The 25,539-nt window shown below is 41.4% G+C and overlaps 3 protein-coding genes across 8 annotated transcripts in view; 1 reads left to right on the plus strand and 2 right to left on the minus strand.

Moving 5' to 3' along the window:
- On the minus strand, positions 1-3,121 carry blw (ATP synthase subunit alpha blw, mitochondrial). The gene is made up of 4 exons (XM_064686607.1): positions 2,944-3,121; positions 1,658-2,238; positions 797-1,598; positions 1-730 (listed from the first exon to the last, which is right to left on the minus strand). Exons 1-4 carry the CDS (start codon positions 3,001-3,003, stop codon positions 521-523), a joined length of 1,653 nt encoding a protein of 550 aa, XP_064542677.1. The 5' UTR covers positions 3,004-3,121; the 3' UTR covers positions 1-520.
- Positions 3,122-3,698: 577 nt separating this feature from the next.
- The window catches only part of LOC135431613 (cyclic nucleotide-gated cation channel beta-3), an 81,790-nt gene continuing 59,949 nt past the window's right edge, over positions 3,699-25,539 (plus strand). Inside the window, exon 1 of one of the 3 annotated variants that reach the window (XM_064686828.1) lies at positions 3,699-5,579. The gene's annotated coding sequence lies outside the window, so the exon portion shown is untranslated. The remainder of the gene's footprint in view (positions 5,580-25,539) is intronic. The other 2 variants (XM_064686829.1, XM_064686831.1) reach the window with 2 other exon arrangements.
- LOC135431848 (uncharacterized) lies at positions 23,486-24,454 on the minus strand. Of its 4 annotated transcripts, none has more exons than XM_064687189.1 (3): positions 24,323-24,451; positions 23,913-24,241; positions 23,486-23,844 (listed from the first exon to the last, which is right to left on the minus strand). In XM_064687189.1, the coding sequence occupies exons 2-3, from the start codon at positions 24,174-24,176 to the stop codon at positions 23,737-23,739; spliced, it is 372 nt and encodes a 123-aa protein (XP_064543259.1). In that variant the 5' UTR covers positions 24,177-24,241; positions 24,323-24,451; the 3' UTR covers positions 23,486-23,736. The 4 variants fall into 4 exon arrangements, with proteins under 4 accessions (XP_064543259.1, XP_064543256.1, XP_064543257.1 ...); XM_064687187.1 differs by having other exon boundaries at positions 23,520-23,844; positions 23,913-24,258; positions 24,323-24,454; XM_064687186.1 differs by having other exon boundaries at positions 23,516-24,241.

Consider the following 25,539-nt stretch of genomic DNA (forward strand, 5'->3'; position numbering starts at 1 on the left):
TTATTTTAAGTGTATAATTTAGTATCGTTTTTATTTTCATCGTTTCACAATCATCCACGAACGGTATTTCGACTATTCTCGATTACAATATTTCAAATATTGATTATGTTTTTAAGCTAGAACAACAGAGTTTATCATTTGAGTGGGGCTAATGCTGAAATTCGAAGTGGGGTAACTTCCGCTGCGCTCTTTACGTCCGTCCCGCTCTCTCTCTCTCCCAGTGTGTGTGTGTGTGTGTGGCAGGGACGGGACGTGAATCGTGCAGCAAAGGAAAACATGAATGCGCAAAGGTTTTTCTTTAGTTTTATAATTTTTTTTGTTTATATTTTCTTATGGTGTATGTTGGTTTTTCTTTTGATGATGTTGTTGTTATTATCATCTACGCGCAGTTGGCAGCTTTATTCAATTATTAACGTGACTTTCGGCTCAGACATTATTTCATTTATTTGCTTGCAAGATGTTTGGTTTGCCTCATATCTACGATATAACTGCACGCGGTGGTTGCTGCTGATGTTGCTGTTTAACCCTGGAAGGTGGACATGAACTTCTGGACAATGTCCTTCAGCTTAGCATCGGCGGCCTCAGAGATCTGGCCATCCTTGGCAATGCCATCGAGAAGACCCTGCTCGGATGTCTTGATGTGCTGCAAGAATTCCTTCTCGAACTTGGTGATCTTTGAGGGATCCAACTTGTCCAAATGACCGCGCACACCGCAGTAGATGACAGCAACCTGAGTGGAGAAATCAATATAATTAGCCATATGCCTGGACCATATCTAAATCAATCAAATCTGTACCTGATCTTCAATGGCCATGGGCACATACTGGCCCTGCTTGAGGAGCTCAGTTAGGCGCACACCACGGTTCAGCAGCTGCTGGGTGGATGCATCCAAATCCGAACCGAACTGGGCGAAAGCAGCGACCTCACGGTACTGGGCCAACTCCAGCTTCATGGAACCGGCAACCTGCTTCATGGCCTTGGTCTGGGCAGCGGAACCGACACGGGACACAGAGAGACCCACGTTAATGGCGGGACGGATACCCTTGTAGAACAACTCGGTTTCCAAGAAGATCTGACCGTCAGTGATCGAAATGACGTTGGTTGGAATGTACGCGGACACATCACCGGCCTGGGTCTCAATCACGGGCAGAGCGGTCAATGAACCGCCACCCATAGCGGGGGACATCTTGGCGGCACGCTCCAGCAGACGCGAATGCAGATAGAACACATCACCGGGGTAGGCCTCACGACCAGGGGGACGACGCAGCAGCAGAGACATCTGACGGTAGGCCACAGCCTGTTTGGACAAATCATCATAGATGATCAGGGCGTGCTTGCCCTTGTCGCGGAAGAACTCGCCCATGGCGCAGCCAGAGTATGGAGCCAAGTACTGCAGAGGAGCGGCATCGGAGGCGGTGGCAGAAACAATAATGGTGTAACCCATGGCACCGGAGTCGGTCAAACGCTTCAGAATCTGGGCGACAGTGGAACGCTTCTGGCCAATGGCAACGTAGATACAGTACAGCTTCTTCGACTCATCCTGGCCATCGTTGAAACGCTTCTGGTTGATGATGGTATCAATGGCCAGAGCGGTTTTTCTGCATGCCAAAATGTTATGATAAGTTCTTATCCTTATTATTGCCAGCATATTACTCACCCAGTCTGTCTGTCGCCGATGATCAGCTCACGCTGACCACGACCGATGGGCACCAGCGAGTCGACGGCCTTGATGCCAGTCTGCATAGGCTCGCGCACAGACACACGGGGAATGATGCCGGGGGCCTTGATGCCGACACGGAAACGATCCTTGGTGTTGATGGCGCCCTTGCCATCAATGGCATTGCCCAGAGCATCGACAACGCGACCGAGCAGCTCATTACCGACTGGTACGTCGACAATGGCGCCGGTACGCTTCACAATATCACCCTGCTTGATGAGCTTGTCGTTACCGAAGACGACGACACCCACATTGTCGGCCTCCAAGTTGAGGGCCATGCCCTTAAGGCCCGAGGAGAATTCCACCATCTCATCGGCCTGGATGTTGTTCAGACCATAGACACGAGCGATACCATCACCAATGCTCAGCACACGACCAGTTTCCTCCAGATCAGCCTTGGGTGCAACGCCCAGGATTCTTTCCTCCAAAACGCTGGAGATCTCCGCGCTGCGCTGTGTGCTGGCCACATGGAGCTTACGGGCAGCAAGACTGGTAGCTGGATATGCAGCTTTGCAGGCAACCTGTGGACGAATTCAAATTGTGGCCATCATTAACTTATCTTATATAAGGAGCAAGTGCGAAAGGGGGGAATAAGAATTGAATAACCACATGAGCAGAACAGTTGCTATCTCGCTCTAGCACACAGCAAGCAGCCACACGCAGGCGGCCGGCCTAGTTCAGTAATCTACAATAATTACTTTACACTTGTAAATTGTTATTAAATTTTGGCAGCATTTTGCCTTACTTTCTTTGTATACGTTTTTTTTTTGCAATTTCCTTCTGCAGCATTGACCCGAAACGCGCACACATAACCTCAAAGAGAGCGCTGCCAACGAACAGCAGCAGCCGAAGCTGAGACCCGTTGCCAAATTATGTAACCTTTTATAAAACACAAATTGTAGGCAAAAACTCACTTTGATTTGGTCTTAAGAATTAAACATTTGCAATATATTTGCACAAAGTACATTTTACTTGTTATGTAACTTTTGTGTGTGCGGCAGCAGCGGTTCGCATTGCGTAACACAAAACTAAAACTTTAGCCAACATGAAATTAATGCAATTGGTATATGAAACGCCAGGTAGCTAAAAGTATTATCCAGTTGGAGTTGTCCCTAAGGTTTCAATTGCGTATTTTAGTTGCAATTTACGGCCAATTGGGTTGGGTTATGTGTGGTTTAAATATTTTCGTTTTGCAACTTTTTTACTCGTTAACTGCTTTTTTATACCTGTGCGGCCGCCTTGGGCAAGTTGCGAGCGACCGACGACGCCAAACGAGCAGAAATCATCGTTATTTTTTTTATATTTTTAACTTTTTATAAGCCGCAGAAATTATTTAATTCCTACACCGACTGCTCTCCAGACTCGTAGGTATTTTTCACAAAGATGGTTGCCGTTCGGCTCACGTTCGCTGCACGTCTGTGTGCCCAGAGTAGAGTAAAAAGAGCCAACGATACTATCGATAATTGTGCATGCAACATTGCGACGCATTTCGATACTAAATGTGTCAGCTGGTCACTCCAAATAGCGCTGCGCTTAACAGCATGTTGCTCACTACAATAGAATGCTCCACCGGCTTAACAGTGTACGTTAAGAAGAAGTATGTTAAGAGTGTAGAGATTTGCTATGTTAGTTGTGCGTTCGGTTTGGAGCTCGGCAAAGGGGGACTTGGGCTGGAAAGCGCACCCGAGAGCGCCAGCATCCTGCGAAACTCTACAAAAGTGAGAGCTCCAGCCAAAGAGGAGGCTGTGTGCGCGCCACAGAATCTCAGTACTAAATTGTAGAGCCATCCTGAAGCACTCTGCCAGTTCATAGTCGGAGTTTGTGCGGTGTTGTTAACGCAACGCGTTGATGAAAATATAAAAAAAATACAATAAAGTGAATTCAAAAGATGTGAGCATGTGGACTGGGTGAACGCAGTAGTGGAAAAGAAGAAGTAATTTAAATCGTTTAATATGTGCTTGCGAGCTTTGCACGAGTTCAAATGAAAAAACGTGAACTGTAAAGCGCATCAATGCAAAATAAAAGTGCCGCATAAAAAGCGCACTTTTGAAAACGAATTCAATTCGTGGCAGAATTTTAATGTCAATTTGGCGAATTTGCATTTGTATTGGTGCAGGCAAGTTTCGGCAAAACTAAATTGAAGCAAAGCATACTTTTTTAGCGGGCGGCGAGCAGCTGTTTGCCAAAAGCGGCGCAAAGCGACGCAATTAGGCGGAGAAAATTCGAGCATCCAAAGGGGCAGCGGGACAGCGGGCGCCCCTGTCAAATCGATCCCAAATGCTGACGATGATTGCCACGTGCTAATAGCATCATGTTCGCATGTCCACATGTCCGCATGTCAGCAATAACAGCTCGTTAGCCAAGTGCAGGCAGAAAACAAAAAGTAAGAGCGAAACGGAAAAGTGAAAGGATTAACGGCAATTTCAAGCGCTTGCCTCTCGCAAATTATGCAAACAATGCGCTGACAAGGAAGCAGCATCAGCGTTGCCAATTATTAAAAAAAGAAATATGAGCACAAAGCCAGACAACAAAGCGATCCAAGACAAAGCACAATAGCAATAGCAATAGCAATAGCAATACGCAAGCGAAACACATCCAATCTCCAAAAAAACAGAAGAAAATAGCAATAAAAACGTTACAAAGTGCACGCTAAAAAGGAAAAACAAGTAATCAGCAGCGGCAGTTAAAAAGAATAAAAAACAACTGGAAGTTTTGTGTTTGTCTAGCAACAACAACAACAGCAACAACAAAAACGTGTGCCAAAAATTTGTCATCAGGCTGGCAGCAACCGCGCGCGCGTAGAACAAAAGAAAACGTAGCAAACATTCCAAGGAACGCGACAGCATCCAAAAAACATACTAATACATAGACGAGACACACTCACACACACACGTACGCATACGCATATACGGACAGACGCACTCACGCGCACATTTCGAGGCGCATAAGCTTCGCACTTGACTTGAACATTAAACGTGTAAGGCAACCCGCAACACCCTCGCTTCCGCATCCCCCCGTACATCATGGAAATTTTCGAGGTTTACTTAATTCTGTTTTTTCTATGGGTGATGCCGAACCGGCCGCCGCAACTTATCGCGGTTTACGTTTGGAGTCTGTGAGAGCCTTTGGCACCGAACATTTTTGTCAGCTGTCAACGTCGCGCGTGTTGTTGTTGTATTTCTCCTGCGGTCGTTGGCTCGCGCCTTTGTGTGGGTGCGGCATAGTTTTTACCACTTGGCAGCAAGGTCAGCAGCAGCAGAAAGCAGCGTCGCCGCCGTCATGCAAATTGCAGAGCGCCTAAGCAATAACAAAGCTAAAACAACGCCAGCAGCAGGAGCAGCAGCAGAAGTCGGCCGCAGCAGCCGTCGCAGCATAAAAAACTGACGTCGCCGATTCGCCGTCGCCGTCGCCGCACGCAGCGAAAATGTTTGAGAAATATGTCGCCACATATGTGCGCGTGTGTGAGCAAGTGAAATTAAAATTCCCGCATGCCTAATGAATTCTCGCGCTCTCTTTCTGCGAAATGTGCCAAGCAGCAGCAGCAACAACAACAACAACAACAACAAGAACAACATCTTTGTCGTGTGTGCGTGTGTGTGTGTGTCCTGTTGTTGTATGTGTGACGCTGACTTCTAAATAATGGACGCCGCATACTAAACAATGGCGTGTTAAAACAACAACAAGCTGAAAGTGAAACGGATTTGCGAAACGAGGCAGAAGCGTCGCGCATAGGTAGAGCACAATAGCGAATCAAAACGTAACGAATAACAAAAGAAAGCAAAACGTTAACCACAAAGGATCAGTTGGCCAAGCGCAAACTGCAAAAGGAATTGGCAACGTATATAAATTGAGGTGAATGCAAGTAAGCGATTTTTCTCTCTCTGTCTATGTTTGCATTTATGTAACTGTAAATTTATGATGGCCGTTAACTGTGTGCATGTATTCGGAAATTGGGACACTTTGCTTTCAGAGTTGATTTCAGTTTAACAAAAATATTTGTTTTCGGTATGAGAAAAGGGCAATTTTCGGAATGCCAAGGATTAAATACCTGAATACATGACAAGTTCTTTTCATATGTTGCCACACAATGGTGTTGCCATAAAAAACTCAATAACTGACATGAGTAGCTGTATTATTTTGCTAGCTATTAAAGATAGTGTTCCGATCCGACCAGCACCGACATATGTACTGCCTGTCTAAGAGACAAACAATCGAAAGGACATATCAACCCGGCTGTTGATACTGCTTTATTATGAATGTGAGCTCTAAATAGTTATATTTTGAATTAAAAACTTTCTTTTTGATAGTTTTGTTCAAAAGAAGTTAACTTTCACAATTTGAGTTAATATTATTATATGATTTATTATCACAACAATGATTTCAGCTGGCAATTAAATTAACTTTCAAAACTATGCGCAATGTAATAATCTTTTAAGTTTTATGTATGTATCCTACTTAATTTCATCATTCAATGTCAGAGCACATTCACACACATCCGTCTTCAGTCAACTCGGCTCAAAAGGTGACTCTTTCCCCCCTTTTCAACACTGCCAAGTTAGTGATGAATAATAAGCTAAGCTCATTATCAGCTGAGATTAACCCAGCAATGAGATCTTTCGGTCAAATGCGATCAATGTTCTTAGTCGCTCGACTTCTAGGTTTCTCCCATATATACATATATATGTATATACTTTATAAGTTCGACGATGTCTTCTTCATGTGGAAATTTATAAAAGATATTGTCAGCAAACGTATTATAATTAATCTATCAGAATTTTGCACACAATTTAAGATTCTCTCAGATGGAAAAATATATATTTATTGCTATGCTGCATTTCAATGCATTGTAATCCAACTATCTATTTGAACTTTGAACTTAGAAGCTTACAATGTGTATGTTTTTAGTCTCAAGTATATTATTTGTGAATAAATGAACTAGTCAAAAGCCATGCAATATGCAAACATGCACACGCATACACGCATACACGCATACAAGCATTTATGCAAATTATAAACCAAATTGATTTTGCAATTGCGGCTGCCAAACACACGCGCACACACACACACACACATACACATACGCACGCACGAACGCACACACTCTCACGCACGCACAACTCTGGAAGAAGAACTACAACTTTTATAATAAGATGTACAAACAGAACAAGAGATGTACAAATAAATATATATGTGTGCACACACACACACACACACACACACACATACATGAAGATGTACTCGTATTGCAGATGAAATCACTTCACCATCACTTCCCCAATCGAGTGGCGGGGGTATGGAGGGTGTGGGGCAAAACCAATTAAAATTATTTGCCAGCCAGGCAAAGGGCAAAGGCGCTGCCGAATGGCAAATAAATAAACGTGGCTGGCAATGTTGTGAACTGAAATAAAATGAAATGTAATGAAGAAATGTGAATGGCTACGCAACAAACACACGCACACACACACCAACACCCACACACACACACACACACCAACACCCACCCTACTCATCAACTGCGCCCACTTTTGGCAGTGTCAGCCCCATCGTAAATAATGCGGGGCCTTAGAGAGGCGCCCATTTTCAAGCTTATGCTTTGACTGTGATTCTGCTCCTGCTCCTGCTCCTGATTTTGGTCCTTGGCGTCCTTTTCGTCCATTGCAGCGGCGCATAAAAATGTTAATTTATGTCGGCTGCGCCTCGCCGTTTGCATATATATATATATATATATATATATATATAAGATATATACCATATAGATTCTTATTTTTTGTTCGGGTGCTGCTCATTTTCAAAAATGTAGTACACAAAAAAAACACGAACATAATAAAAATTGCCAGCGTCACGCAGATAAAAACTCTTTTTACCCTGTACCCATGGGAGATCCATAAAAAAGGGTATAACGTAAATGTGGACATGTATGCAACACGCAGATGAAGTGTATATATTAGTGTATGTTATATGTTATATATATTATCTCCGATTCTGAGAACAAAGATTTCGAAGAGATTTTGGGTTAATGTACATATTTGAAAGCTATCTATGAGCACAATGATCGAATACAAAATTCATTGTGTATTCATTCAGTGTACAGGGTATCTTTAAGTCGGGAGCTCTTCACACTCTTCACTTGTTCTTGCATATTGTTTTTGTTGTTTGGCGCGCTGCGGCGACTTGGTACGTGACTGAGCTCCTAAATATGAGGCGAACAGCTTGCCAATTCGGCTAGATACAAGTTTCCTAAAGATATTTCCCACTGCAATTGGAATCTATAGAATTTTTGAATTGCTATTTGTGTATTTATGTATTTTTATATTTGTTTTTTTATTTTCGTTTGTTTATTTATTTTTATTTGGGCTGGTTCGCGCAATTAACAAGTTGGCACTTTAAAATGGCATTTGGGCGAAAAGGATTCGCGGGGATTCCTGGGGGAAAGATTGTGAGGCATGCGTGCGTGAACATTTAATTAAAGCAACTTATTAAGTATGCAAATTTCCGCAAATGATTAATTTGCATATTTATGAGACTAAAATGAGAGCCATAATAGCAACAACAATAAAAACAACAACAACAACAACAACAACAACAACAACAACAACAACAACAATCTCTGACGGCGGCAACTGTCAATAATAATCAGGCATGTGATAGAGCAGGGGGGCGTGTAGAGGGAGCTGAAGGGTTTTCTAGACCAAGTAAGAGAAACTGACAGCCCGCGACAGGCTATAATAACAATTTAAAATTGAAATTATGAATTTAACATATCGCCAAACGGCGCGCATGAGTTTTATGCCTTTTAACTGCAGCTTAAGAACTTAAGCATTTCCAGCGCTAATTAGGAGGCGTACAAAGTCAGGGGCGGGTTGAGTTGGTACTAACTTATGCATATCACGTAAGCGGCTTAGACAGACAGAGAGTGACAACAAAAATGTTAATTTGCAACTGGCAATGGCAAAGCTGTCGAGAAATGCCAGTTGAAAAGTTCCCCGAGTTGCCAGGAAACTTTAAGCCGTAGACAAAAGCAATTCTAGTTAATTTATGAATACAAAATAGACAGCCTGGAATTAGCTGACTTGCCCAAGGTTAACCAAATATTAGCTTACCACGCATTTTCCTCTTGTTTGCGTGGATTCCGCCAAATCGTTGGCATCCTATTAATAAATTTCTACCCACCATTGCGTACAATTTTCCTTGAAGCAAAACGAAATTATACTATAGTTGCTTTGGAAACTGGCGTTAAGTTTTTGCATCAAGCTTCATAATAGACAAATAGAAATTTATAATTTTTATAATTTTCCATTTGCAATTATTATTATTATTATTATTATTATTATTATTAAAAAAACTAAAAGCTAATAAAGCAGAAGATTAATTGTGAAGAAAAGAACCAATTGAGATATTTAAGCACAGCCTATATAATTAAATGTTTTTAAAGATATTTGAAGTGAAACTTTCAGTATTCAAGTTGTTATGTGCATAATCTGATGTGTTTTTAAGAATTCGATTGAGTTTTTAGTAGTATATGATTGGAGAGAGCAAATGCATTCCGAGTTCGTGCATAGCTTGCTTTCTCTCACACTCCTCCCCCTTGCTGTGTGTCGGTCTCCCTCCCGCTGTCGACACGGGCACTAATTAATCATATGGCAACCACGAATAGCAGGAGGAACTAACGCACTTCGCTTGCTCCAATTAAGTGCATTTCTTCGTTTTACGTACCTTGCGCCGGCCTCAGCCCGAACCAGCTGTCCTCTATGTCCGCTACGTGCTCCAATTAGCATGTTAGTGCCAGTAGCTGGTGGCAGTGGCTGATGGCTGGTGGCTAGTGGCTGGTGGCTGGTGGGGCAGTGTCCAACAGGATTTTCCATTTGCAGCCCACATTTGGGCAACGTGCTCGCATTGCGTGTCAATCAATAGCATTTTCGCTGTGCCAACAGCAACAGCTTTGACATTCTATTGATGCTGTTTCTTTTTCTTTGCTACTCATTCTTATTGCATGCCACACACACACACAAACACACACACACACACACACTTTGACAGCCTGCCACATTTTCACATTTTTGGCACTTTTCCACTAAGCTGCTTACAGAAGCAACGATGAACGCTTCAAGAGTGACAGCAAGCCCTCAACACCTAACAGCTCATGCCTGACTATGCTTACATCAATGTCATTTATATAATATTAGAGTAAATTACTCGGCGTTACCCGGCTTAAATAAATGATGTTGCAAACACTAGTATATGTAGTTGACAAAACTAGCGAATGACGAGCAAAATTTTAATTTGTTTTGTAAACATTTGTTCGTTTTTAATGTATACACAGTGAAAGCTTTTTAACGGACAGCGTTCGGCATGCCTCTCCTTTGGCCCGCCAAAATTTGTGGAAATTTTCTAGAGTAAATGTTTTCTTCGTTTTAGTGGAAGCTTTTTTAATATTTTTCTTACAACTATGTTATTAAACATACATCTTATTGAGCATGAAGTTAAACAGAAACATGCACAAATTTGACAAGGGACAATGGACATGTAGATCCAGTAAATTATTTTTTGAACTAAGATCTACTCGTTTGATTTCTTCAATAAATATTTTAAGAGGAAATCTGCCTTAGTGAGCTTTCACTGTGTGAACTTTCACTGTTGACTTGTTTGCTGTGCCGCTAATTGTAAGCGTCAAATAATGTGTGAGTGCGCAAATAAATGCGAAGACGAAGCACGGCCACGTTTTTGTCACAATTTGCCACATTGTCACGTTGCCACATTTTACTGGCTGTTGTGCCACATTTTTGCAAAGTCAACAGTTTTTAATTTGCCAAACAAACCGTATATAATTAATGAAAGTTAAGCTAAAGAGAACTGGGCCAGAGCCGAGGAACCGAGTGAGAGGAGGGCGGGGTGTTGAAATTAGAAATTAAAAAGTAGCCATACAAGTACAGTAAAGCCTGTTACACTTGAGCAAAGGTCGCTCAGTCAGTTTGCTGCTTTTGTTGTTGTTGTTGTTTCTCTGCATTCGTTTTGTTTTAATATGCAAAGTCAACAGCGTTCTGTGTCAGCCAAAGGGCAAAATCAACAAAACTATACACACAGGCACAGGCACAGGCACAAGACAGCGAGGGGCAATGGGGAGAATTGGGGGCAACAGAGGGAGGGGGAGATGACTGCCCAGTGGCCGCATTAGCAGCGAGCAGGCCATGTCAACTAGCTGGGCCAACTGAACTGAATCTGTCTAATCGACCAGCAGACAGGCGGCACGGGGATAGCTTGCAATAGACAGAGATGGAGAGTGTGTGGGAGAGGGAGAGCGAGAGAGAGAGAGGAAGACAATCGTCACGCGTCGACATGCGAGAAATTTGCATAACCCATAGTTGCTGTTGCCATTGCCCAGTCGTTCCTGCCCCTCCATTTCAGCCCATTATCTTTTAGAGCTCAATGTGTGTAGCTGTCATTGGCATTTAATAGGCGCGCTGCGGCTTGCGTCACAAAAGGAACGCATACATATACACTCGCACACATCCACAGCAGGACAGACAGTTGATGACGTTAGCAAATATGCTGTTGCCAAGCTAAGTGCAACATGTAACAGGTGCAAAATGCTGCAGCACTGCCAAAGAGACACTTGCAAAGCAACGCAATTAAATGCCAAAGCATTCAGTTCGATTAAGATGCAGATGCAGATGCAAACGCTGCTGATGCAAATACAGATACAGATGCTGTGATGGTTTCTGATGGGAGCTGCCGATGCACAAACTACAAAGAGCTACAGCATGACATTCGGTTGACTCATATTGAAAATGAATTGAGGTACACAAAGCTCAATTAGCACATTTCTTACAGTTGCCTATGAAAATGTTTGCACAAATTAAACTCTGCTCAATTTAGTGATTTCTTTAAAATGAAAAGTGCTTGAGAAATAGTTGAAACTGTTTCTCTTTTCTAGTGGATAAATTATTAAATAATGAAGCACAGCCTTAGTTGAGGGTAAATTAAGAACCAGCTCAAGTGTAGGTACCACAAAATAGTACTTCTTGGTAACTAGCTCAATTTGCGTACGTTGCAAATGAACGTAAGGCATAAGTAAGTGTGCTTCAGGCGGAAGTGCACGATTAGCAGATATTCAGAGCTTCACGCTGAGCTACCTTTACAAACATTCCAGCTCAATTCTATACATACATACACACACACATACACATATGGTAATGGTTTATCTAGCTCTTATAATCTTAAGCCGACAATTTTACATGTGGAAATGGCGCAAGACTTCGACAAGAAATGGTACACGATAATATATATATATTAAAAATTCCTAGTTTATGTAGTTTTCAAGATCTACGTGTTTATACAGACGGTCGGACGGACAGAAGAAAGATGTGATTAGATGGACGATGTCCTGATCCTGAGTATATGCATTTTAGGGGATCGGATATGGCTCCTTCTAGCTGTAACATACCTTTGCACAAAAATATCATACAATATGGTGTAAATATTAAAACAAAGTAGTTAAAAGTTCTATCTTTACTGCAAACTAATTAATTTACTATTGAATACAAAGAGCTAGAACTAGAAGCCAATACCATAAAAAGAATATTGAGTGGAACTACATAATTTTATTTAGTGAAAACCAATTAACTTTATTTTTTATTATATATTATTCCCTTACGGAATTGATTCACATTATGAACTACCTCAAGGATAAGTGGTTCGCAGAGCGTCTTCAGCTCTCGCTGCAAATGAACTAGTTTGATATACCTCTGATAAATTTCATGCAAATTATGTGAATGCGGCAGCGTGTAAAAATGTAATTTAACGCAAAATTACTTGTGTGTGCTTTGCGTGAGCTTGTTGTGTGTGCTGCGTGTGTGTGTGTGTGTGCTGTGTGTGTGCTGAGTGTGTGTGCATGTGTGTGTTATTGCCAATTTGCCGTCAATCAATGGCAGACGTTGCTGAAGCCGCAAAATGTTTGCCAGCGAATTTATAAGCCACATGGGCAAAAGCTGAGATACAACAAATAAACATGTGTTGCTGCGTATATAAAATAAATTTATTTATGTCTATAGATTTATATGCATTATCGCAAGGCATGTGCATACACATTTGTATACCATTTAATATGTGTGAGTGTGTACGTGAGTGTGGGCGGAGTGTGTGTGTATTTTAATGGCAAAGACAATATATATAAATATGTTTTTAATTGGTTTGTAATTATTATTGTTGCGGTTCGGCTTGTTGTTGCCGTGGCTGCTCTGGTTGTTTTTTTTTACTTCGATGCAGTTGCAGATTGTGCCGGCTATTTTGATATTTGTTTAATAATTAGTACACTAAATGCATTTCAGCTAAACACAAAACCAAAGCTCATAATTGAAATGCACGCAAACAAATCTGAAAACCAACAAACATACACACACATACACACACACTCGCAGCTAAACAGCTGCTGATGAAAAGCTGGCAATTCGCTGTGCATACAAAATGAGTTTTTGGAAATGCATTTCAGAAATTGTTGCATTAGCCCAATTGCATTTTCCACATGATAGCCAACGATTTTGGTTACATAAACATTTATATATACGTTTGATTATAAATACACACACAAATATATATATAAACGATCTTGATATCGATCATAATTAAACAGCCGCAAAATGGCGTCATAAAAATGGAAATGAAAAAAGCATTGCCTACTTTTGCGGGCACTTAATGCGCTACACATTCGACATTACGAATGGATGTGCGAGTGCGCGTGTGTGTGTGTGTGTGTGTGTGTGTGTGTGTGTGTGCCTTTGGTGTGTATTTAGGTGGGCCATAAAATGCAAAAGCAAAAGCAAAAGCGTAAAGCTGCGTAAAATTGAACTTTGGCAGCGAAAGCAATCAAAACACGTGCGCTTAAAAGTTGGTCACGCTTCAGATGCAGATAAGCAGCAAACAAATGACGGACAAGGATAACGATAAGAACTCGCTCTCTTACTCTACTCTCCCTCTCTCTCTCTCTCCCTCCCGCACACAGCTGTTGATCTTGGGGTCCACTGCAATCACAATAAAAACCGCTCGCATACGCACAATTTTCATTATAATAAAACAGCGCATAAATATCTAAATGAGCAATAAAAATGTTTTATGTGCAATGCGACGCAGCGCATTAAAGGCGCCACCTAATGTGGCCAACACACACACACACATACGCACACATAGATATACCTATGTATATATATGTGCGTGCATATAGATAGATATATGAATTTAGATGGCAACGCACTGATACATCTGTGATTGGCAGCCAAAGAACTTGACCTGCCCTCGTCAGTGTTATACGGAACCCTATGTGGCCAGCTCACAGAAAAAACCACGCCCCCTACGGCGCCTCCTTTTGCTGTCTGCCTGTCAGTTGAAATGCGCTTTGTAATTCATATTTGCATGAAAATGCCAAACGGCAAAGTGTCATAAACTTTTTCAAAAGCAAATAACAGCAGGGGTTGGGTGTCACAAGGGCTATGCCAGGGGGTGGGGCAGAGGCAGAGGACGCGGGTAGGGGTGCATATGAAGTCGATACACATGTCTAAAAAATTCATATTTTTTTGTCTTTTGGCAGCACAATAAAAAGTAAAATAAAAATGCCAGAAATAAATAAATATTTTTGCGATTTTTGGCAGCTGTTGTGTGTATATGTGCGTGTGTGTGACAGTTGCGTGTGCGAGTGAGTGAGTGTGCGTGTGCTTATCATTAAAATGATATGCAAAGTGTTAAAGCCCCGGCTAAAGCTGAGCTGAAGTGCATAAATATGTGAAAATTGCATCAATAAACAATGTATTTATTTAAGTTTATGTACGCATCAATATGTATTATTATATAATTATATGTGTGTGTGTATATGTGCAGAATATCAATTGCAATTTTTTGCATACTTTTGCATCGAGTAAATTGCCAGAGAAGTTGATTAATGCATTTCACAGGTGGCAGCAACCGCAGCAGCATCAGCGGCAGTGGCAGCGATGGCTGAAGCAGATTGCTTAATGACAGTAGCTGCAGTAGAGAGACGGCTGGCCAAAGGGGCGTATGCGTGATGTTAATGCAATTTCAGGTTAAGCGTGTGTATGTGTGCGTGTCTCTGCAAAATGTTAATTTGCGCGATACATATAAAACATGTATGTGCGTATGTGTGTGTGTGTGTGTGTGTGCGTGTATGCGTGTATGCAATGCAATAAGAAACTTGTAAGCCCGCATCTGTGACAACAACAGGAACAACAATCGGCAAGGCAAATGTTTATGCCCTGGCAACAAAAAACAACTGTTTATTCATGCTCTTTGTGAGGCAAGCGAAGTGGAAAGGGACTGGCGAGGAGTCCGGTGCCACCATGAGCGTGACGACATGGCAGCTGTGTGGCGCCTGCTGCGTGGCGCGCTAAATAAACCCACTGATATCCTTGTGATCCCCCAGCTCTGGGTCTACGACTGGGCCATCGTCATCGGCACTCTGACTTCCTGTCAGCTGCAGCGGCCAAGCTGATGCTGTCGTTGCTGTCGTTGCTGTTGCTGCTTCTGCTGCTACTGCTGCTGCTGCTGTTGCCTGGCGGACATGTAAAAATATGGCACACGTTGCGTATACGTCACGCACAACATGCACATACAAATGATGGCGATGCCAGAATGCACAAGAGGGGCAACATTTCGAAAGATGCGATGAACTTTAAATACACTTACAACAAATTTCTAAAGCTCGAGTTAACGAGCACTTTTAAAATATAAATATATGAGTTTTCTTCCTTTGTGCTGACGTGTGGAGGTTAATGGAGTATCTTTAGTCCAACAACCCAAAGTTTATTGAACAATATTGCTTTCAGCAATATTGGTATAGAAAAGAAAATATTATAGTATAATTAAATGTATTCTTAAGAACATTAAAAGCCACAAAACAGCTTGTGGTTATGTTTTTCACAAATACTGACATTATAAGCAAGAAATGTTGATTTATTTGTTTTACATCCATTTTTCAAAGACTCAATTTTCATCGAGGCTGCAATTGGCGTTGCTTTCTGATTTCGGAATTACAATTTTTTATTAACCATGAACTGAATGATAACCTGAGACGAACCTTTTTTTTTTTTATTTGAAAATATTTTTGCAAAAGCGAATAATAGCTTTAGCACTATCTCACTAATTTTAATAAATATAAAATATGTAACAATAATTAACTCTATCATAAATTGGAAGCTACAAAAAAACTTAACGACTGCTGTGCTTTTTATTAAGTCGTTTAATTTAAAGCTAAAATATATAGTTATTCGATGCTGATGTATATTTTTTTATATGAGAGAGGTGCACTCGTAAAAGAAATGTATTTTCTCAACTAAAAATTTATTTTCGATGCGTATACTTAATTTTTGGAATAACTTTCATTACTTCTGGTCAGAAATATTGCCGAAATGCTGGCTTTTACAATGATTTCCCTTCGAGAATACTCTGCTAGCTGAACACTCGTACTCAATAGCACACTTAAGATACTTACACACTCTTGCATAGTCGATGGGCCCAAGTTATTTTATGCAATACAAAAGGAAATTGTACAGTATACAAAATGGTGAATGTCCCGACTCAAAGGAAGATGTCATGTGTGTATCTGAGCGTGTGTGTGTTTGTGTGTGGGGCGAAAGCTAAAGGCAGTAGAAGTTCAGAATCTGCCATTGAGCCATGACGTTAGGCTCATTTATTTATTATTTCTGCTGATTGAAGTGCCATCAATAACCCAATGCAAACAATGCGAACCGAGAAGGAGACTTGGACGTGTGCGATTACGAGAAAGAATGCAAAATAATTCGCATCAGAGAAGAGAAGACGCAGCTGCCATACGACTCATCAGTTAAGCAGTTATCGGCTTATATATAGCCAATTGTTGTGCCAAGAATGCAGCTTGCTTTGAGCCAAGTTAAAGCTGTGATATTTATGCCTTATACGATACACACCACATAAAAGAGTTGGCTTAAAGTGTGCCCATCTATTTGCATAAATCAAAAGTTTTTTTTTCTTACTTTTTGGGGCTGCAAACTTTTTCCCACGTGTACCATTCATTTAGACGTGTGTCTGTGTGTGTGTGTGTGTGTGTGTGTAAGCGTGTAAGCGTGTGCTGCATTCTTTTCATACATTTTATGTATGGACATGATTTAGTGCCAACGACGCGCCTACCATACACCAACTGACCCCCGACTAATGATGTCAATCTGCGTGTCTGTGTGTGTGTGTGTGTGCGCTTTAAACTACGCAACCTGCTGCCCGCATATTTTGGCCGAGTTTATTTGACCAGCGGCGGCCCGCATATTCATCATAAAATGTGTTGTTGCCGCACATGTGAGTCGTGGAGTGGGGCTTGTGTCGTGTGTGGCAAGGGGAAGGGGGGGGGGGGTGTTGGGAGAAGGGCCTCACGGAAAAGCAATCGCCGTACAAAATGTGCGCATTTTTCATAAACCAGTCTGTCCCAGAGCCAAAAAACCACCCCGTACCCAAATACTCCCTTTTATACGGGGTCAGATCCAAAAAGGGTCGTTGCTCTGTTATGAGGCTGCTTGCCAAAAAATTACATGGCCCATTGGTCAGCAACAGCAGCAACAACAACCAAAACAACAACAACGTGCGGAAGTTGTCCACTCGCATATTCATAAAAAAAACACCTTTGATGTATGTAATTTCGTTACCGTTTTCATATTTTTCCTTCATATTTTTTCTTTTTTTTTTCTGCCGCGTCCCTGGCGTATTTCCCTCAGTTAGTGTTTTGTTCTGCTTTCTAGCAGTTGTTGTTGTTGCTGTCAGTGTGCATGTGAGTGTGTGTGTGTGTGTGTGTGACACAGAAAACAGCTTGTGTGTGCGAGGTGCGAAAATGTGACGTAAGCAGCAGCAGCAGCAGCGACCATTAAATTGGGTTATCACCAAAAAATAAAACAGAAAGAGCAAAAAAACAACTCAAATAAGTATGCTTTTAGGGCAGAGTGTACAACTGAAAGATATCCTATTACTTGACAAATATCCCAAATTTATCCCTGGCTTATTTTAACTAATGCTTGGGTATAGATACCCTAGACTTCTTTTAAGGATAATTAATTTACTTTGTAACTTTGCTTTCGACTTGTTTGAGTTATGCGGAAAACCTTGGGATAATTAAAAAGTACCAACTCGAGTTGACTTGACTGCTGCTCAACTGAAATATACCCTGTACTCCAAGCCAGAACGTATTGTTTCTTGAACAAGCTTTGCTTTTGCTATCTGATTCGTCTGAAACTTTCAGAATATATTTAAACTATTCTGAAGCAGAACCCAGGCGGGTGTCAACTTTTACTCAGCTACCATATACCCTGTACGCTGCAAAGAGAGGCATCGGATAAGATTGTTAGTTTAACTAGTATAACTAGCTCATGGTTTTTATAAAAACATAATAATTTATTCAATTTAGAACGTTTTGCACATTCCAGACGGGTTGATTAATAATCTAATAAATATATATGTGTGCCATACGGTATACAAGAGCCCACATACCAAGTTGTGGTTCCCAAGAGTCAGGCCTTTAATGCTCTTGAACAAATGGAAATTACAGAAACTTTTGGGCCGTTAACACAGAATCAAGAGCATATATGCTTTATGGGGTCTTTAACTTTATGATGCCCTTTTCGAGCATTTTTATGGCAACAGGGTATGAAACAACAACAAAAATATATGTATATATGGTTTATACGCGAGGATGCTTTACTTTTTGTGCTTGGTTTTACTTTTTTTCTCTCCTTTTGCCGGCTGCTGCATGCCGCCACAGGGGAAATGAGATTTGCGCCTCTGAGTATGCGTCGTGTCAGTTTCGAAATAAGAACGTGGGAATTTGGACAGCCAGTGCCAGTGGCAGGAGTGGCAGGAGCGGCAGCAGGAGTGCGGCGAAGGGCGGCCACCTTTGTGGTCGCAAAGGGACAGGGCCACACTCTCTCACACACACCAATACAAAACCACAAAGTAGTCAAACAAATAAATAAACAAACACACTGACGGCAACTGAATTTTAAGCTGAAATGGTCACTCGTCCGTGGCTTCTTTTTGAACTTGAGTCTATAAATGTGCGCAATCAGTTTTCAGCACTTGTTTAATTGGCAACTAGTCAAAGCACTTGGCCAAAAGCATTAATAACTACACTTATACATCAGTTATATCATTAATAGCTAATGCCGAAAGTTTGCCCAATTAAGAGGCCTGTCTTAGGGGCTGAAAGAGGCGGGCATATGAATAAGGCATAACTTTTTGTTGAAGCACATTCGAGTGCGAGCACTCTTAAGACAATAACACAAATTAGAAAAAGCAGCCTACACGTGTCGCCTCCCTGAAATTACATGAGTCCTTTCCTTTGAAATGTCAAGAACTCAGTTTACCTTGGACATTTGCCTTAATTTATTGTTTTTGAACTGTGAATTTGTTTTCAAATAACATTTTCTCTACAGGCAATCGCTTTTCGAGATTTCATTGATTTAAACATTTGGCATGCTAGGTCTATATGGAAATCTACATAATCTATATATACTATAACTTATATATTTATGTAGATATATCTCTGAAATGATTTAGTTTGTTTTAATTTTGAAACAAGTCTATATTCTCAAGGTAAATATTTGAGCCCGAGCCTTTTCAGCATTATAACTTTAACATTATATCTTTAATTTGAAGTAAATCCAGCTTAAACAAATTAGCTGTGTTCACAATTTTATGTCAAATTGTATCTGGGAACTGCACTTCCAGATTCAGCAATAAAATTGTGTCCTTAAATAGTCCTTCCTGTCAAATAGACTTACCTTAGAATAACTATTCAATTCCTTACTTAAAAACAATTGATTAATAGTTTAACGACGCACTTCAACCATTTTTATCCGCATCAAACTTTCGTGCATCAAACTCATCACGCTATTATCTAAAGAATACGCTATATCTTTGAAATTCCGTGAAATGCCTTGGAGCTTAATACGTAACTGCTCAACTCAAGATTAGGGCCCAGGAAAATAATTAGAAACGTCTTTAAATTTGTTCAAGCATTTGGCTATTGTTCAAAGACTGTGAACTTAATTACTGTAAACTAAACTCAAGAGCGTTTGACGATGAGGCTCCACGTGGAACTACTTGAGGGCGCTTTATAGAGAGGAATGCTGCGTGTCCATTTGTGCTATGAGTTTTGGCCATTCCCGTTAGCTGACAAAGTCATCAAAATTTCACAGCCACTTGGGAAAGCAGAAAAGCGCAAAATTTTTATTGTTTTTTCATTAGGCGTTGGCGTGGAGGCCTCGCCCGGCGCTGGTCAATGCTCACAAGTTGGACCGGGGGCCAAAAAGCATAGAAACCAGCCCGGCAATTGACGCTTGGGACACACGCAAAGAGCTCAGCTAAGAGGCGACCAGGGGTAGGCGTGAACATAGGGCCGGGCGCTGGCCAGGAGGTTAGACTATAAAGCATTGAGGGCAAGCTCTTTAGGGACTCTTTGGCATTGGAGAGACAAGAAACTGGAATGTTTTTGCTTTTCTAAGTGTGCGACTAAAAAGCTGTGCTTTATGTGTGCAATTGAACATTAGTGAAAATTGAAGATCTTTCATAGTTAAATTTCTCTAGAGTGTGCTGGCATAAATTTAATATAACTCTTGTCTACTTGCTAGATAGGTAAAAGCTTAATTGTAGTGCAGATATTAAGGTGCAATGGAAAATCAATTGGCTATATATATTAATATTTATTTGCTTCTGAAACAATTGCTGTACAGGGTATAAGCCAACCGAAACAACCTAAAGAGCTCGTGAAAATGAAAGATTTGTAAAATTTGCAGACAAGCATATGATTTGTCAATATACCCCTTGTAAACTAAATATTACTGGATATATATATAGAGTGCGAAACGGGCCGAAAACACGCGCCACATTGAAAAGGCAAATGGATGAGCACGCGAAAAACTTAATGAACTCCATGAAAAGCGGACGCGGCTGATTGTTGCTATGTTTCCTATGTATGTGTGTGTGTGTGCGTGCGCGTGTGCGTGTGTATTTGTGTGTATGCTAACTAAGCGCATCACCATTGGGAGTTTGTTGCTGGCGCACAAGTATGCTTAGAAAATCTCCAGAGCACGTTTCCGGAAATAAATAAATAAAATCCAAAGAGGAGCCAGGCGAGAGGCGCGCTCGAGCTGAGCCTGGGGGCCAAGCTGACCAAGCTGCCTACTTTTTTGAGGGGTGAAGCATTCAAAAAAATAAGTAATACAAGAAGCACAAATAAACTAAAAGGCAGACAAACGAGCTTTGCATAGAAATTGACGTGTCCGACGAAAAAGGAAGGCAGCAACAAGGATAACAGCAAGCAACATAAATTCCCGTAAAATTTTAATGATACAAAATTATTTCGGCAACTGAATGAAGCGTTCACAAATGCGGCTGCCACAAATAAATTTTGCTGTTGCCAGTAGAAGCAAGTGTGTGTGTGTAAGTGTGTGTGCCTTGTGTTTTTCTGCTTACAGCTGCATGCACTTGATTTGTAATTTAATATTAATTAAAACGTAGTAGCAACAGCCTCATCTTCTTCAATTTGGCCCCGTTTCTAAATTAGAGCCCACCTGCATAGTTTTTAAGGCCCCCATCCAACCCACTCCCCTCGTGCACCCTTGGCTTGGCCTGTTCTACCAAAATCTGATAAGTTGAGGTAGCTGCTGGCCAAGTCAACGAACCGAGCTGAGTCAATAATTTTATTGCAAAGACATTAAAATTTTAAATGCTGCCCCTTAACTAAACCTCTTTCTCCCTATCTCCCCCCCTTTGTCACTCTCTCTCTCTCTCTCTCTCTCTCTCTCTCTCTCTCTCTCTCTCTCTCTTTCTCGCTCACTCTGTCTCCAGTATATTCTCTATTCAAAGTGTGTCTGTCTGGCGCACCTCTTCGCTTGCGGCAACTTTGCGCCTGTGGATTTTTCGTCGTCAACAGCCATGCGGCATTTTCTGTTGCTGCCCCTACTCTAAATCCCTTGCCTCCTTCCCACTCTACCCCTTAGCTCTTAGTTCTTGTTGTTGTTGTTGTTGTTGTTGACTGCGCCAAAAACTTTGCCACTGGGAGTTTTTGCCGGGCGTCTCGGCGTTTGCTCGGCTTTTACGACATCGCTGCTGCTGCTGCTGCCGCTGCCTTTGTGTTATCGTCCAGCTTGTGTGTGTGTGCGTGTATATGAGCGTGTGCGTGTGTGTATGTCTGCATTAACGAAACTCAATTTCAACTTTTCACTCTGTTCATGTGGAAAAGTTGCCAGCAGCCTCAAGTGTGGGGCCAAAAAGAAGAAAAAACCCAGGGAGACAATCATTATGCCCTGTACCAAATTAGTATAAAGGTATGCCCAATGGGAGGAAACCCCATAATATTTATCAAAGTTCTTCATAAGTTTTTTTCATTTGATCAGGAACAAGAATTTTAATTTATTTGCTGTGAATAAAGTTTTATTTTTCTTCATAAGGAAGCCAAATATTCATCTGCTTTAATGCAATGCATTATAAATATTCCTTGCTTTTACCAATATCGGAATCTTGCTCTCTTTCTTCCTGTTCACGTCAAAACAAGTTTTCCAAACGAAGAGTTAAATAGAAAAAGTAAAGAAAACATTTATATATGTATCGAAATATTTATTTGGCATATAAATTGAATTCAATTCATCATAAGTTGAATACATTTTATAAATATTGCTCGGAACATATTTTGTTTCGGTTGTTTTATACAATTAATCTGTTTAACTGTTCGTAGCATATAGAAAAATGTAATTCCCGGTCAACAAAGGTTCGGTTTAATACCAGTTTGAAGTCTTGGTAACTAACGTAGACGGGGCTTTGGAAAATAGATTAAAGGGTATCTGCGTAGTATGGAAATCTATGTTGCACTCTCACTCATAGCTGTATGAATGCTGTACGCTTTGTGGCTGAAATGGAATTGAAATACTTATTTGATGTACGCATTTTTTGGGAGAGGAATTTTAATAACAACCTACAGAAAATTTAATGAAAACGTAAAAGCCAGGCATGCATAAATCAGTTTTATAGTTATGTAAAATAATCGTAATGCACAATTAAATATGCTGGACAAGGCTCAGAGGGAGCAGGGTGCTGGCGAAAGTTGGCAAAGGACCTGGCCAACACAGTGTAATTTATGTAGCTAGCGACAAAGCCAAAACACAGAGCAAGATAAATATACAGTCGGAGTTGGCTGAGTTGGCCGGAAACCGGATGCAGGAAGACGCCATAAAGGCAACATTTTTCATGGCTGGCCTGGCCTGGCCTCAAATGCAAACGTGTGCAGTCTGCAATTGGGCGTGGCCGCAAATGTCTCTAATTAGATTCGACCAGGAATCGTTTTTTTGTTCATTTTCTTTCCTTTTTTTTGGCAACTCATCGATAAATCAATGCGTTAAGTTCCACGCTCAGCTGTGGGCAAACGAAATCGCAGTCCGACAGCTGCCGACAGACGACAGCTGATTGATGATCCACGAAATTACAAATTACACAAATGTTATGCGAATTGGCAGATAAAAATCGCGCAAATTCCGCTCACCAAATCACTTAAGCGTATCACCTTATTTGCTTTGTTGCCCCTCCACGCAAGCCCCACGCTCTGCGTCTTGGCTAAATGAATTTGCCCAATACAAAATTTGATTGATTATGGCCATCAACAATATGAAGGTGCCACTGCCAATCGAACCCTAAGCTATGGAAATGTTATCTTATTTTCTTTTCTGGGGTTGATGACAATTTAATTTCCTTGCAGACATTTTAAATTGATATAAAAGTTCACCTTATTAGGTTAATTAAAATTGCACAAGTTTCCGTAAAGTTCCACTGTTACGCAGTCACTTTAATGGAAACTCTGTATAATGAAGTGGTACAATTTCGATACAAATTTGTAGCCAAATTTCATACACGACTTCCTATTATACGGGTATATCTTTCCCTTTTCCACCGATCTTTTAGATGCGTTTCCTTATTTCGAATGTGGGAAGAATCTGTTAGAATTATTGTCAAACTCAAATATAGTCAAACTCATGCGGATCAACCTCGAAGCGCTTAAAGCGCTCCGAGTATTGCCCAAAGAAGAAACCCTCAAGCTGGAGTATCATGAAATTGCGGTAATCCTGTTCCGAATTGTAGCGAGCATTATAGGCACAGATGCATTGATTTGGCAAGGTGTCAATATATTTACTGATATCCGGTATATCGAGATCACAGGGCAAGTGTATAATATGGAAATCGGTAATCTCTGGCGGGCATTGGACCTGCCTACGGCGCTGAACGTGCTCCAATGTGGCAGCGTCTGTATCACTGGCAGTATAAGTATCACTGCCCCCAGCAGTGACAGCAGCTGTGGCAGTAGCTGTATCGCCATCATCCAAACTATCATCATCGACAACGACATCGACATCCATAGCCACGCTGCTGTTGGTGGATGTCGGCGAATCGGTGGCATCCATTAGAGTGGATGACATTGCATTTGCGTTGTCGGATACTGGCGGAGGTAAATATCTGGCCCTGCTGCTGGGTAAGCGATTCTGTGGTGAGCACGTGAGGGAGGGAAGGAGAAAGTTGGCGAGGGGGGTATAGGAATATGCTTACCAATGCAATGAGCGCGGCAGCCATCGACAGTAACAATTTAAGTGGAAACTGCATTTTCTTGATATGTTTGTTGTATGTATTTGTATGTGTATTGTGGAAAGTCAAGTACAAGTATACTGAGGTTTGCCTAGCCTGCCGCCTAACCACCTCACCCAACCCCCCTCTCCCTCTCGCTATTTGCTTTATGTAATACGAAAGTCAAACAAGGTTCGTTTTAGCCAAGCCAAACACGACTGCTCATAAAATGCGCGCACACTTGCAAATTATTACCAACATGTGCGCCAGGCGAAAATTGATAACCAGGCGCCCAGCAGTTTTCACACACTAACACACACACACGCACACACATAGCTCGATACAGCATCAATTACCCACGCCATGTGGTCAGACAGCAGCGTTTGCAGACTCCTGACCGAGGCGGCGGCTGGTGCGAATTGAAACAAGCGAGCTTATCTCGAGTCAACTTGACTTGAATCGCAGATACCCTGTTATTTGTTTCGTTAGTCTATCAACCCATTGTTATGCATCTTAGAGGTATAAATATAACAAACTACAATATTCAGCTTTGCTTGTCATAGACTTTCAATTTATTTTTGATTAGACTTAAGCTTTTTTTATCGGAGATATATTGAAAAGCAGACTTTAGGCTTTTAGTTTAAAATATATGAAAATTCCGGGCTTGTATCGTTTCGGGACAGTCTTGATTAAAAGATCAAGAGAGTAACTGAGAGATCAAACTAGGTAAACAAGGAATTTCAAATATCGGTCGATGTCTCGATATGACTTACAAAGTATAGATAACCTTTGGGCAATTCTTAATGGGGCACAGGGTATAAAAATGCGCCAACTGAATCCAATTGGTGGGCGGTTTGGGTGGACTGTCCAACAGTGAGTGCAATGACTGCGACAGCGGATACTGGGATATTAGAAAAGCCACACGGCCGAAGTGAAGCATGTTAAGAGTGACGGCAAAGTGCCACAGACACACACACTTGTACACACTTTACACACACTCATACACACAGCAGCATTGATAATGACCAGCACTGCAAATCGATATGGAACATTTCAAGTGTGAAAATAATATGACAGCAGTAATCACAGGCGACAACAGGGACCAAGCTACCCCTCGCCAACGACGACTGCCGCAGCTATTGATATTGATTTCAGGCGTGGTAAAACGCGTCGCAACGCAACATCGCAAAATGTAAGCGAGC

The sequence above is a fragment of the Drosophila montana genome, unplaced genomic scaffold (assembly GCF_035044405.1).
Source record: "Drosophila montana isolate Dmon_TW-CO22-7 unplaced genomic scaffold, ASM3504440v1 contig_3200_1, whole genome shotgun sequence".
Lineage (NCBI taxonomy): Eukaryota > Metazoa > Arthropoda > Insecta > Diptera > Drosophilidae > Drosophila > Drosophila montana.